This window comes from Pseudorca crassidens, chromosome 20 (assembly GCF_039906515.1).
Source record: "Pseudorca crassidens isolate mPseCra1 chromosome 20, mPseCra1.hap1, whole genome shotgun sequence".
NCBI lineage: Eukaryota > Metazoa > Chordata > Mammalia > Artiodactyla > Delphinidae > Pseudorca > Pseudorca crassidens.
The window spans coordinates 59112007-59126065 of record NC_090315.1 but is presented as its reverse complement, the minus strand read 5'-3'; the positions used below and the strand labels follow the sequence as shown (position 1 = coordinate 59126065).

Below are 14059 nucleotides of genomic sequence, written 5' to 3'. Positions count from 1 at the left end.
CCGTGAATACAAAACTGCACCTAGTCAGAGCACTATACATGTTTATGAAATAAAATTAAATTCAGAGCATGACCTAGCAGATTCCACTGCAAGGTATACAACTGACCCTTGAACAACACGGGTTTCAATGGCGCGGGTCCATTTATACGCGTATTTTCTTCAATAGTAAATATGACAGTACTACAGGATCCATGGTTGGTTGAATCTGAGGAGGCGGAGAAACCGTCGGTGCGGAGAGGGCCGAGGGCATCAATCCTCCTATAAGACGATTTTCAACTGCTCGAAGGGTTGGCTCCCCTAAGCCCTGCATTTTTCAAGGGTCAACTGTATACCCCAAAGAACTGAAAACAAGTGTTCCGAGTCAAGCTTGTACAGGAACGTCCACAGCAGCGTTCATCACAACGGCCAAAATGTGGGGACAGCCCAGGTGTCCGTCAGCAGAAGAACGAGTACATAAAATGTGGCCCATCCGGGCAGTGGAATATTATTCAGCCACGAAAAGGGATGAACTCCTGACACAGCTACAACATCATGGACCTTGGAAACACGCTCAGTGAGAGAAGCCAGGCACAAAAGACCACACGTCGTATGATTCCATGTATACGAAACGTCCAGAAGAAGCAACTCCATAGAGGCGGAAAGCAGGTTAGTGGTTGCCAGGGGCTGGGGGCAGGGGGAGCGAGAATAACTAATTGGTACGGGGGTTCCTTTGGGAGCGATGAACTGGAAAGGGGTGATGGCCGTATAACATTGTGCATGGACTAAATGCCACGGAGTTATTCACTTTAAAATGGCTAGTTTTACGTTACGTGAATTCTACCTCAATACAAAAATTTTAAATTAACATGCGTTGCCACGACTTTACCGGGCGGGCTCCCACAGCCACCTGGAAATTCACAGGTCCCCAGATAAAATGCAAAGACTGGGAAAAGGCATGCCTCCCACCTGGGCAGGAGGAGCAGTGGAGGGGCTGGTGTGCAGGCTGGATGACAGATCAGGGGCTGCTGACTCAGACCCCCAGTGCGTGTTAACTGGATCCAATTCGATCTGGGGCCACACCAAATGAGGCCAATTTGTTAACCATGTTTACGTCAGGACTTCAAACCACTACTGTCTACTGCAGAGCACAGACCAAACGTCTGACATTCAACACTAAACCCGACCATGGCTGGGGGCCGGGAGGTGGGGGCACCTGGGCAACAGAGAGGGGATTCCTCACCTCACTTTCCCCCACCTCTGTCTTGCTTGTGACCTTGACCAGCGGCTCCCCAGGCTTCAGTTTCCTCATGTGCAGAAACAAGGCCCTGATTCCGGGGCTCAGGGAGGAGATGGGGGAAGCTTCAACATCCCCCCAATTCAGATGAGGCCCAGAAGCAGCACCCCTCCCCACTGGAATAGCCTCCCTCTGTCTCCAAGAAGACCTCAACGGTCCTCCTTTGCATCTTGGAATCCTTCCAGTCACAGCTCTGTCTCTCCTCCTCCAGGAAGCCCTCCCAGACTTCCTCAGCTGCATGCCCTTAACCCTTGGGGTGCCCAGCTGGACTTTAAGATCCCTGAGGACAAGGTGTCTACCTCTGACCTCCTGCTGTCATTCAGGGAGATGGTGACCGTCCACGTTAGAATTTCCTGGCCAGTCCTGCGGTCCTTATAATCCACCAGAATGTTCTGGGAATGACAAGGTTTTGACCTCCCAAGGCCAAATACCTGATGTCCTATCTTTGGATTTGGAAAATACACCCCTTTGCCACCAAGCTTGGCACCCAGTAGGCGTGGACTGGGCAGGAAGGCCAGCAGGCCAGGCACCCTCTCAATGGCCATGCCCTGGACCTGCAAAGGGTCTTATCTCCTGGGAGCCAGAGCAGGAGGGTGACTGCAGTGACCCGCTTCCCTCGCCTACTGGCCGGGCTGGGGGTCAGGGAGCAGAGAGAACACACACCCAGGTGGCAGGACTCCAGGACCCTCACGGCCCTGCTGGTGGTCTCCTAGCCCATCAGGGAGCGGGGTCCAGGCCTGGTAGCCTGAGCTGGCACCCGCAGGGAGGGGGCGGCAGGAAATGCATCCCCCTACCCCGGAACGGGGCTGCTGGCTCTGTTTTGGTGAGACCTCAATTGATCCATGAGGACCGGAGGCCTGGGGGCCTGAGCAGCTGCTCGGCATGGGGGCGGGCAAGGACACCGACACTTAGAAGTACCTACTATGTGCCCGTCAAGTGAGCACCCACCAGGAGAACCCATCGTCTCTTCAGGAGCAAGCCGGGGGTAATAATCAATTCATCAATGAGAGAAAAGTGAAGAAACTCTTAGCTTTCTTATTTTGCTGATCTGTCCATGCATTCATTTGACACGTATTAATACATTGAGGGCCTACTATATGCCAGGCACGGATCTAGGTGCTGGGGAGACTGAGAGAAACAAGAACAGATGGAAAGTCTTGTCCTCTTGGAGCTGCCCGGCCAGTGAGGACAGCAGACGATGATCAAAGAAAGCCAGTGAAAAACACACGAGGTAGTGACGCATGCCCAGGACAGCCTAAGGACGGGGATGTGACATGGCAGGAGGTTGACGTTTTAGAAGAGAGGGACAGGGCGCTCTCAGAGAGTGCGACTTCGCCCACAGATCTGAGGCAAGAGAGGGAGAGCCCTTGGCTATCTGGGGAAGAGCCAGCAGCAGGGCCAAGGCCTGGGGGGGTGTACTTGGGATGTGCAAAGGGTACATGCCCCGCTGCGCGACACGGAGGGCTAGGAGGCTTGTCCAGGTTTGCAGCCAGTAGGTGCCCGAGCTGGGATCTGAACCCGGATATTTAAAATCTCCAGCTGCCTCTCTGGCTGTTTGCACCTACTGGGGAGGGTCCAATCCTGCTACCTCCACCACTGGTTTAGCAGGACTTCTCCCTGAGCGGAGGGGAGGGGAGGGGACGGGAGGGGAGGAGAGGGTGCAATGGGACGGAGAAATGATGGCAGAATGGCGCTAGGGTAGCCGGATGGCCAGGGACCAAAGGGACCATCTTCCATCCCCAAGTTGACTGTCCCGTGCGCCCAGAGACCCAGGGTGTGCACAAGCCTGCAGGGTGCAAATGTTCACCCGGGCCTCAGTCTCCTGGTCTCTAAGATGGGTTAATAAATGGTCCTGGCTTATGAGAACGTGAGGAGGAGTCAAAGAGTGAATTGGTATAAAGCATGGCGAGCAGGGCCGCCCTGTTCAATACATGCTCAAGACACGTGAGTTGTTGCTCCTATAAGGGCAGAGGACTGGGTCTCTCTGGCCATTCGGGGGGCATCAGGGAGCCTGGGCGGCCTTCCCACGGCTCACTGCCTGAAATGGGCTTCCCAGCTTCCATCCTCCAGACCCAGGCCAGGCTTCCTGGCTGCTCCCTGGGAGGCCCAAATGGTCGGTGGCCGCGTGGAGGGCACCAAGTCCGCGGGCTGTGGAAGGGGCCAGTGGGGCCTGAATGTCATGGAATCTGGGAAGGGAGTTTGGAGACTTGGCCCTTCCTCAGGTGCCCAGAGCGCCCCATGGAGGAAGGGGGGGCCATGTCAGGCCAGCGTGGGTATGCCCCTGCCCCCCCGGCCCCCCGCTGGCCTCCCTCCGAGCTCCCTGCCACTAGACCACATGTTTTTCCAAGCCTCCCGGGGCACAGATGACCAGGCTGATAAACCCCTTTCCCGGGGACAGGGCTGTCTGCAGAAGGCCCGAGATAAGGCTGAGCAGCAGTGCCGAGCCTGCGGTTTCCCTGCAGCGGGGCGGGGGGGCCCGCATGGACAAAGGGGCCGGGACAGCAGGGGGCCCACGCCTCCAGGGCTCACCCTGTGCCAAGCCTGGTGCCAGCCACCCCTGGGGGACAAGGTGAACCCCAGTCTCCTGCCTGCCACGACCTCCAGGGGTCAGAGGAAAGATCAAAGCTGGTACTTTCTACTCAGGGCACATGGAGTGAGCAAGCTGCTGCCACTTTCTACACGCTGTCCCGGCTCGAGGTGCTTTTCACCATTAGCTCATTTAATCTGCCCACAACCCTACGATGTAGTCTATCACCTCTACTTTCCAGATGAGGAAACGAAGGCACAGAGAGGTTAGGTAACTTGCCCAAGGTCACACAGCTAGGAAAGGTTTCAGCTGGTGTCTCTCTTCCCAGGTTCTGTTTGGCCAGCAGCCCACAGTGAGCCCTGGAGTTTAGACGTCATATCTTGGCAAGGAGGGCTAGGACGCAAAGGAGAGAACGAGGTGGGGGGCAGGGAGACACGGTACCCACAAAGTTCTGATGTTACACAGATGCCCGTGGAGAAGGGGATGCACGGGACACTCAGACACGCAGACATCACTCTGACCTCTGAGGGACAGACACAGCTTCTTGCAACCCCCCAACCTCCACACCATGTTCAGCCCACGATGGGTGCCCTGTCACCCACAATCATTCACACGTCACCCCCACCAACATTCCAGGCTTCTGATCAAAGGTGACCAGGATTCCAGAACCGAAAATCAAAATATGGTAGGTGCAGGGCTTCCCTGGTGGCACAGTGGTTGAGAATCCGCCTGCCAATGCAGGAGACATGGGTTCGATCCCTGGTCCGGGAAGATCCCACATGCCGCGGAGCAACTAAGCCCGTGTGCCACAACTACTGAGCCTGTGCCCTAGAGCCTTTGAACCACAGCTACTGAAGCCTGTGAACCTAGAACCTGCGCTCCGCATCAACAGAAGCCACCGCAATGAGAACCCGCGCACAGCAACGAAGACCCAACGCAGCCATAAATAAATTAATGAATTTTTAAAAATATATATGGTAGGTGCAGATGGGAGGGAGGCCCTAGGCCACTGCACAACTCTACCCAAAGGCCCCCTGAGATTGTGCAGTGCACAGCCTGCACAACGGCAGAAGCAGTTTGGAAATCCAGCGGGACCTGCAGCCCTGGTGATGGTGGCCGTGCAGACCAACCTGTGTGGCCTTGGACACCTCTAAAGCCCCAGAACAGAGGGGGGCGGCTCCGCCCACCAAAACCCCCTCCTCGCTCTCCTGCACTCCCCTCCCTGGCGCCCCCAGCCCTCCACTCACACCCTGTGCCGCGGGGGCACCTGTGGCTAGGCAGGGCCTGGCGCTGAGGGTGAGGGAAGGCGCAGACATCCGCTGCCCCTCCCCCACTTCTGGGCTCCCCTCCAGCTCCTGGCTCCTGCCCTGACAGCCCGCCTCCCAAAGCTCTGAGAACAGAGCCAGGCTGTGTTCACGTGCCCCCGCGGGGACCACACGGCAGGCAGGAGGGCAGGCGGGCAGGGGAGCACAACCACCACCCCACACCGCCAGGCCACAGGCTCTGTCTGTGCCCAAACCTGCCATTAGGGAGACGTGAGGCGGCCAGACCAGCCCACCCAGCTCTGAACTCACCCCAGACCAGCCCCTGGGGACAGGGGTGGGGCCTCAACAGCCCGGCCTTCCCCACACTAGAGAAGATGAACAACCTTGGTTATCCCCATTTCACGGATGGGGAAACTGAGCCTCAGACAGGGTGCACAGATCGGCCTGCGGGGTCTGGTTCCTAAGAATGTGCAGTTAGCCGTCTCCCCGGGCTCTGCTTCCTGCGGGGAGCCGGGGAGAAGCTGGGGACAGGCTGGAGCCCTGCCTGGGGGCCAGAGGGGCTTAGGGGGCAGGGGTTCGGGTCCAAAGAGATGGGAGGGAGGCCCACGCAGAGTGTGTAGGTTGGTTCCTGGTGGGAATTCCTGCTTTGCCTGGGGCTGGTCCCACGCCCCACGTATGCCTGGGGTGAGCATCCCACGGCTCTCAGTTTCCCTATCTGTAAAGTGGGGCCAATGACTTGAGAACGGGCATTCATGGTGCTTGACGAATGCTCCTTCCCATGCTGCACCCTGCTGGGTGAGGGGGATAGAGGGCCAGAGGCTGGGATGCTGGTGGGGGGACGGCGGCTGGAAGCCGCCCTGAGGGCGGCATTTTCCTGTGATTTCTGAACATTCCAGACAAGGGGGCTGTGTCTCACCTTGGCTGGCTGCCTCCCGCCCCAGGTCTGGTGAGGGTCAAATGCGAACTCCCCTGACCCAGTCAGGGTCCTGAGATTCCTGCCTTTCTCCCCACCTAGAGGAAGTGGGTTGTGGTAGGGTAGGGGGGGAGGAGTGACACTGGGATTCAAATGCTCCCAGACAAGGAAAACAGAATGATGATTGGGACAGTGAAAATCAGGGTGCTGACAGCTCGTGCTGCCTGAGCTGAGCTGTCCCGAGGGCCTCAGGTCCTGACCCACTCCATCCTCACAGCCCTGGTTCATGTCGGGAAATAGCCCAGAGAAGTTAGGCAGCTTGTCCAGGACACACAGCATTGAGTAGCAGTAAGGGGATTTGAGCCCAGGACAGCCAGGTCCAGAGCCCCACTTTTCACACCACATCTGGGGAGCGAGGGGTGCCAGGAATGGCTTCTTAGCCCCCATAAGGGAGGGCGTGGTACCACTGTCACCGGTGAAGGGACAGGGAGGCTGGCCCTTGTCCACTCATCTGTCCCCACCCACAGAGGACAAGAGTCTTCTTCTGGCCTTGGGGCAGCAGTGGGTGGCCCAGGACGAGGGGGTTAGGGTCCCAAAAGCTAGCCTCAGGGGCCCTCTCCTCCACAGCCCCCCTTGAACCAGCAGGTCAGACTCATGTCACGTCCACGCCCCTCACAGCTTCCAGGGACAGCAGACCTGGCCAGTTACCAAAGCCACTGTCTGCACACTAATTCCCTCAGCCTGAAGCCACAGGGGCCACGTCGCCCGCTGGGCCTGCCGGGCGCACGCACACATGCACACCGACACGCACATAAAACCACACACGCCCACAAACTCAGACCCACACACACCAACACACACAGATACAGACACATGTACTCACAGAGACACAGAGAGACAGACAGACACACACACACACGCACACACACAGAGCCCCCAGAGAGAGGGGGCAAGGAGCCGCTGATCCGAAAGCCCCTTGACCTGTCTGTACTGATGGTGCCCAAAGGGAGGGAGGGAGGAAGGCCTGGTGCGCAGCCAGGGCCTGTGGCTTATGGAGGAGGTGCAGAGAGTGTGCGGCCCTGCCACGGCAATGGGCAACCACGGGGGACCGTGGGGCCAAAAGCACAGTCATACTAGCCCTGGGCTACCTGCTGCCAGTCGGCCGGGGTCTCCAGGCCTGCCTGGGATGAGAGGAGACCCAACATTCATTCACTATTCATTCAGCCAAACATCCATGCACCCATCCACCTACCCATCCATCTATCCAACCATCCATCCTCCACTGTCCATCCATCCACCCATCCACCCATCCTCCGCTATCCATACACCTATCCACCCATCCATCCACCCACCCATCCATCCATCCATCCTTCTAGAAATGTTACTGAGCACCTACTGTGTGTAGACCCTCTTCCAGGAAGCAATCAGTACATCTGAGGCCCTGTCTGGCACTAGTCTGGTGCTGGAAGGACGGAGGCAAAGACAGGTCACTTCCCAGAAACAAGGACAGCGTGACTGAATGTTTGCTATGCACGTAGCCTCATTTAACCTCACGGTGACCCTACGTGATAGCTGCTGCCAGCACTCCCACTTTACAGATGAGTAAGCTGAGGCTCCACTAGAAAGCAGCAACACAAGAGCCCATGCTTTGCATCTTTCCCCTCCCTCCTTTCCCCTTCCCTTTTTTGTCTGTTTTATCTGACAGGAAAGAGAACCAAAGAAGGCAACACGCAAATGGCCAACAATCATGGTAGAAGCCAGGCGACTGTATGTCCTGGTTTGCCCAGGACAGTCCTGGCTTTCAGCTAATGTCCCCACATAATAAGTTAACAGTGCCACCTGTGTTCTCCCACGCCCCCTGGTTTAGACCTCAGTGAAGTCAAGTGAGCTCCCTTCCCACTCTGGGGCTGAGGAAACGATGTAATACTGGGAGAGAGGGGGAAAGGGAGGTTCTGAGGAGGAGCAATCACTGAAGGCTTCCTGCAAGAGGCGGGGCTGAGCCGCATCTACAGGAAGGGACACACTGCCCACCAAGACCCCACGCCCATGGCCCAGGCCAGGGCTCAGCTTCAGTCCTCTGTTTAAAGAGGGTCTGGGGGATCCCAGGAAGCGCAGACACTGGGTACCGGGCGGTGTCGGGGACAGGGCCTGCAGTTGCCTGGGGCAAATGTGGCCTGTCTGGCTGCCAAGGGTGTGAGGAAGGGGCTGGAGTCCGGACTGTGCCTTCGTGATGGGAACAAAGGCAATGACGGCCCCTGGCTGCCCTCCTAGCACCCACGAGGCAGGCTGGGCCCGGGCCTGCTCTTGGGCTCCCAGTGCCCCCCCCCCCCCCAGGAGGACAAGGTGCTCCGTCTCCCATCACCACAGGTGCCTCATTGCCTGGCACCTGCCTCTCCTGGCAGGACTGGGGCTACCCAGTCCTGAAAAGCCACAGCCCACTGTCCTCCCAGCCAAAGCCCCACAGTGACTCTGGAGAACCTTCTGGACTTCTCAAAGCTTAGGAAACATTTTCCTAAATGGGGTTGGCCTTCCTGTAATTGAGGATACCTCTTATCCTGCGTGGTGGGGCAGGATGCAAACTCTGTGCCACACTTTCATGCCAGTTCTGCCACTCAACTGACTGGCCTGGGGACCATCAGCCGGTCACCTGAACCTCCGTGCCTGGGTCTTCTCATCTGGAACATGGTGGAAGAAGGGCGCCCGCACACGGGGTGTGGTGAGGGTTCAGGGAACTGTCTGCCAAGGGTGGCAAAGAGCCTTAGTATATAGTAGATGCTCACTGAATGCCAGCTGCTACAGTCCCTCTTGCTGCACAGATGGGGCACACAGAGGAGGAGGGACCTGGAATCTGAGACACGGAAGGAAGATTGTCCCGTCTGACCTCTGCGCCTCTACAACCTCTCCAATGGGTTGGTGATTCCTGCTCACATACGATCGAGGACGGAGAGCTCACTACCTCACAGCCAACCGCCCTGTGGATGGGCAGGGGAGCGTGCTCCCCTCGCCAGTGTGTTCCTTCGTAATCAGATTAAACCCAAGGCAGGGAGTGGAGGGTCAGGACTAGAGTCCACGCCTCCCACCTCCCAGCCCAGAGCCCTGCATGCTGTCCTAGGGGCCAAGAAGCTGGCTGTGATGGGAGGAGGGGGAGCCCTCGCACCCCACCTGGTATGGAACGGGGAGCTCTGGGGCTTCAGCGTCACCTGTGCCGAGCACACCTACGTTCCTCCCAGCACCTCCTCGGAGGCTGTCCCTTGGCCTCCTCCACCAGCTCCCGAGCTCCCAGATCCGCCCGGCTCCTCTCCCAGCCCTTCTGCCCTTTTCCTCCCACTTCCGGCGCAGGAGGGGGTTTGGCAGGTGGGTCACCTGGGTTCTAGACCCTGCTCTGTCCCGGCGGGCTGGGCAGCCCCCAGCAGTGATGCTCCCTCCTCCGAGCCTCAGGTTCCCCTCTGTAGGAAGGGATGGCAGGATTCAGTGACCTCTGTGAGCCACCTGGCTCTGGGCTTCACCTCCAGCGGCTGGGAGGACAGCAGGCTCACCTGTGCGCACCCCCAGGTGCCCAGCGCCAGGCCCCGCGCCAGCCTGAGCCCCGTGACGGCACAGACGGCGGTGGGGGCAGCGGGGACGTGCCCGGGGGCGCCCAGGGCTGCGGTACTTGCTGTCATGCCTCAGCGCTCTGCTGCGCCCCCTTGCCATCCAACGCTTGCCCTTGGGCCCCGGCTCAGACTGAGGCCATTATGCCAGCCCCCGGGGACATTCCATCTGTCCCCTGGGCCGTGCTGCGTTCCACACATGCGCCTCGGTGCCCTTGCAGCCAGGACGTGCTCCCCTCACCGAGTCCCTGCTCAGCATCTGCTCCCCCATCTCTGCCTCTGCCCTGTGAGTCTGGGCACCGTCCCAGGACCCCCCTTCCCCCCCCCGCCCCCGCCATGGGGCCATCCCAGGGACTCACCCGGCAGGGGCACTGGCCACTTGGGGCTCTTCTGGTCCACGAGAACTGACAGTCCCAGCCCCTGGCCCCCTGGCCTGGCCATCTCGGAGCAGCTCCCTTCGGCCCGGGGTGGGGGGGGAGGGGGCGGAGCAGCAAGGCGGGGGGAGGGGCAGAGAAAGCCTCTCTCCCAGGTCTGCAGACCAGCTCCGGGAGCACACTCCTGAGAAGTCAGCTGAGAGACGGAGCGCGTGCAAGCCAGGGCTGCCCGGCGAGCCCCAGCACAACCACGCGGCCGCCCTCCCCCCGCCCCCCAGCCTTCCCCCCCTTCCCCCCCCTCCCGGCCTGGCACACGCCCCGCCAGCTGTAGACAGGAGCCGCGCTCCGGAGGGTGGCGGCCACTTCCTGCCTTCCCTGCACTGTTCTCGTCCCGCAGGACCCAGGGGGCCCAAGGGATTTATTGCACATGGGAGACCTATGCCCTGGGCAGCAGAGGAGCCTCCGGATCCCAAAGGGGGTCACACCCCCCACCAAGGTCACCCTTGCTGAGTCACACCATCGTTCAACAGTCTGTACTGGGCACCTACTACGTGCCGGGTGCCGGGCCTCTAACCGTGTGCCAAGTCCCCATGGCTGCCGTGATGCGCTCCAGGCAGCAGGAGCCACCCCCGTGGGGGGCATTCCTGCAGAGAAAGGGCCAAGGACGGCTCAGCTCAGGCTGGAGGAAGGGCACAGGGGAGCTGGGGGTGTGGGCGGCGCCCACCGTGGGCCGCGGTCTCTGGCGACCTATAGAGAAGTTCCCGTGGGAGACTTGTGGGAGAAGGAAGGAAGGATGGAGGGGGGAAGGGGAGGAGCCTGTTGTCATCAGGGTTTGTCCTCTCCCTACAAGGGTCCAGGTGCCCAGTTCGAGCGCTGCCTTCTCCCTGGAGCGCCCCCCAGCGGCACTGTTCTTTGTCTGCCACTCTGTCCTTGTTAGAGCCCATCTTGGTGCATTTGGGGACAGAAGGGCTGGACATTTGCTGGGGGTGGGGACCACGACTGCCTTGGGGCTCAGGCCGGGCCCAAAGGGTCACCCAAGGACCCGAAGGTGGGCCCACAGGCTGCTTGCTGGGGCGCAGTGGTGAGAGGGGAGGGGAGGGGACAGAGCCTTGTCCGGTCTCTGGGGTCAATCCCCTTCCTTGTACCTAGGACGGGCAGCAGGCATGGGAACTGGGGTTGGGGGCGACCTGAGGGCTGTGCCTTAGGCCGTGTTTCCAGTGCCCTGTTGTGTCACCTCCTGGGCAAACACCAAACTGCACCCAGAACCTCCTGGGATGGGCGAGAATCCAGGGTGGCGTGGGGACCCCCCGGAGGTCCCCCATCTCCATTCTAAACGATGGTCGTTAACTGAGGTCATCTTCATGCAACAGCCCGGGGGGAAAGGTTCTATCAAGACCCTGATGTTCTAGGGGGGGAAACCGACCCAGGGTGGCCCAGAGCACACCTGCTGGGGCTGAACCGGCTGTGTCAGGTTCCGCAGCAGCATGGCCACAAGGCCAGAGGGTTCAGTCCCAGCACACACAACGGTGCCCGGTGCAGAATCAGTGCTCAGGAAATCCCTCTATCGCCGTGCAGTCCTCACCAACCTGCCTGTCCTTCAGCCGTGGGCACGGACTCCACGACCCAGGGGCCGCATGTGGCCAGCTCAGCCCGGCAAGAATGACTGGTGTGGAGGTCAAATAATGGTCCCCAGAGTCGGCCATGTCCTAATCTCTGGAACCTGCAAATGTGTCACTTTATAGAACAAAAGGGACCTTGCAGATGTGATTAAGTTGCGGACCCTGAGATGGGAGATCAGCCCCGCGGGCCCAGTGCAAGCACAAGGGTCCTCGTAAGAGGGAGGCAGGGGTGGGAAGGAGGAGATGTGATGACAGAAGGAATAGGATGGAGGGATCTGGGACCACAAGCAAAGGAATGCGGGCGCCTCTGGCAGCGGGAAAAGGAAGGAAACGTTCTCCCCTGGAGCCTCCAGGAGGAACCAGCCCTGCGACACCCTGATTCTAGCCCGGTGAGACCTGTGTCAGATCTCTGACCTCCAGACTGTAAGGTAATAAACTTGTGTTGCTTTAAACTGCCAAGTTGGTGGGGGTCTGTTACAGAAGCAACAGGAAACGACAAATGTTTCCAGACGCACAGCACCTGACATACAACAGTTGCTCAGTAAATGCTCTTCTCTGTGTTCGATCCAGGGAGCTCACAGCCCATCCCCCACGTCAGCCAAGTCCGAGGGGGAGAAAGGACCAATCACTCACAGGTGACCTTGAAGTGTCCTTGACCCCAACACGATCACCCTGGGAAGCCTCGGGGAAAAGCAAGCAGCCCGTGGTTGCTGGAATTTTCTATTTTAGAGCAAAGCCCTGGAGAGGGAAGAAAAGTTCCCGAATGGCGTAAGGACCTGCTTGGGACATCAGCCCTCGGCCCAGGAAGCTCGAGCAAATGCACGCCCCCGATGTTTACAAGAGACTCATTTCTTCTTTACCTTCCCCTCATCTGGTCCCCCGGCACCAGCTGACTTAAAACTTGAATTCACTCAACAAACATCGACTGAGCACCTATTATGTGCACTGGGCCAGGTGCTGGAAAGATAAAGAGGAGAGTAAAATACGGCCCCTGCCTTCACGGAGAGGGCGGGTGGGCTGCCTCGGAGCCTTTGCGCTTGCGCTTCCCCTGGCCTGGAACTCTCTGCCTAACGCCACCTCCTCAGCAAGGCCTCCGGGACCAGCCCGCCTACAGTCACAACTCTCGTCTCTGTGTTCTCCGACCCTATTTTGCTTCATGGCCCCTGTCACCACCTGGCATCGCACGTGCTGCCTAGCACAGTCTTTGGCACACAGCAGGTGCTCCACAAATATCTGTGAACAAAAGCCTCCACGTGAACGGCCGTGTAGTGGTGGAGACATGTGCCAACAGGCAACCGTGGTGGGGACGCAAGCAAAGGTCTTCTGGGAGATGCCCAATGTCAAGTGGTTTCCGCCCTAAATAGAAGGTTATAGGTGAGAGTTGGTGTGGACACAGGAAGAGTCTTACAAACGATGCTCTTCTAGCCAGTTAAATCCCTGTGGTGCTAAACCAGGAGAGCCAAGGTACCCCGAGTGCCAGCTTATCTACCAGCTTAAACCTGGTCAAGGGGAAAGCAGGGTGGTGGGTGGGTGGAGGCCACGGCAGAGATGGCAGACGGTGGGCCCCAAGCGCAGGAGCCCTTGGAGGGGTGGACTGTGCTGGCCTTACTCCCTGGGGTCCCGAACGCTGCCCCCGGGACATCCCATCCTGAGCCCCGGAACAGTCATTTCTATGGCTCAACTGATCTCTTTTTTTCTACCTGAAATTTTTATTTTATTGTATTTTATTTATTTTTTTGGCATGCGGGATCCTGGTTCACCGACCAGGGATCAAACCCGTGCCCCCTGCAGTGGAAGCGCCGAGTCCTAGCCGCTAGACCGCCAGGGAATCCCCCTACCTGAAGTCTTAATCACAACCTTAATGGAAAGAAGTTAAGAGTTCGGGGCAAACAGACCCACCTGATAGCAATTTTGCCAGGTCTAAAGAGCTGCTTTTATCTTTGTGCCATTTTGAACTTCGTTGAAGTCAACACGCAGTTTATCGTTTTCTTAAATTGCCCAAGTTCTCTTTTCTTTTTCATGTCATGGACACCGGAATCAGTCAGACAGACACACACCAGCCAAGGGACCAGACCCTGGCAATCGGAGGAGAGAGGAGGGAAGGGGCTTCGGGCCCAGCCCGTGCGAGTCCCGCTAAATATTCAGAGGCTCCTGGGGAGAGATCGACTTACAAGCCTGGAGCCTCTGGGGCTGCCCGGGCTTCTCCACCTCCTGCCCAGACTTGCAAGCTCCGTGCTCCTGGCATTACAAGAAGTTCCCGAGAAGATAAACAGTCGCTCGTTGGAGGAAAAACAGACTTTGGATCCCAGCTTGGCTGGAGATGTACAAGGGAAGACAGAGGGGGTGACAGGAGCACGGAGACACTTCCACTGCACAAAGCCCCTTTCCATCAAGCCAGGACGAGCTACAGCCAAGCCCGGCGGCCCCTGTGTTCTCTGAGCAGCTGCCGCTTGGCCTCGGGGCACAGGAGTCCACCCAGCACCACCCGCCAAAGCGCT

The 14059-nt window shown here is 58.7% G+C and overlaps 1 protein-coding gene across 5 annotated transcripts in view; it reads right to left on the bottom strand.

Moving 5' to 3' along the window:
• The window catches only part of GSE1 (Gse1 coiled-coil protein), a 420023-nt gene that overhangs the window by 242732 nt on the left and 163232 nt on the right, over positions 1-14059 (bottom strand). The window contains exon 1 of one of the 5 annotated variants that reach the window (XM_067719407.1): positions 9928-10158. The exons of the other annotated variants lie outside the window; for them this stretch is intronic. Within the exon in view, the coding sequence (XP_067575508.1) occupies positions 9928-10009 (82 nt within the window). The 5' untranslated portion in view covers positions 10010-10158. Of the gene's footprint in view, positions 1-9927; positions 10159-14059 lie in introns of those variants that run through there. 5 annotated transcript variants of the gene reach the window in all.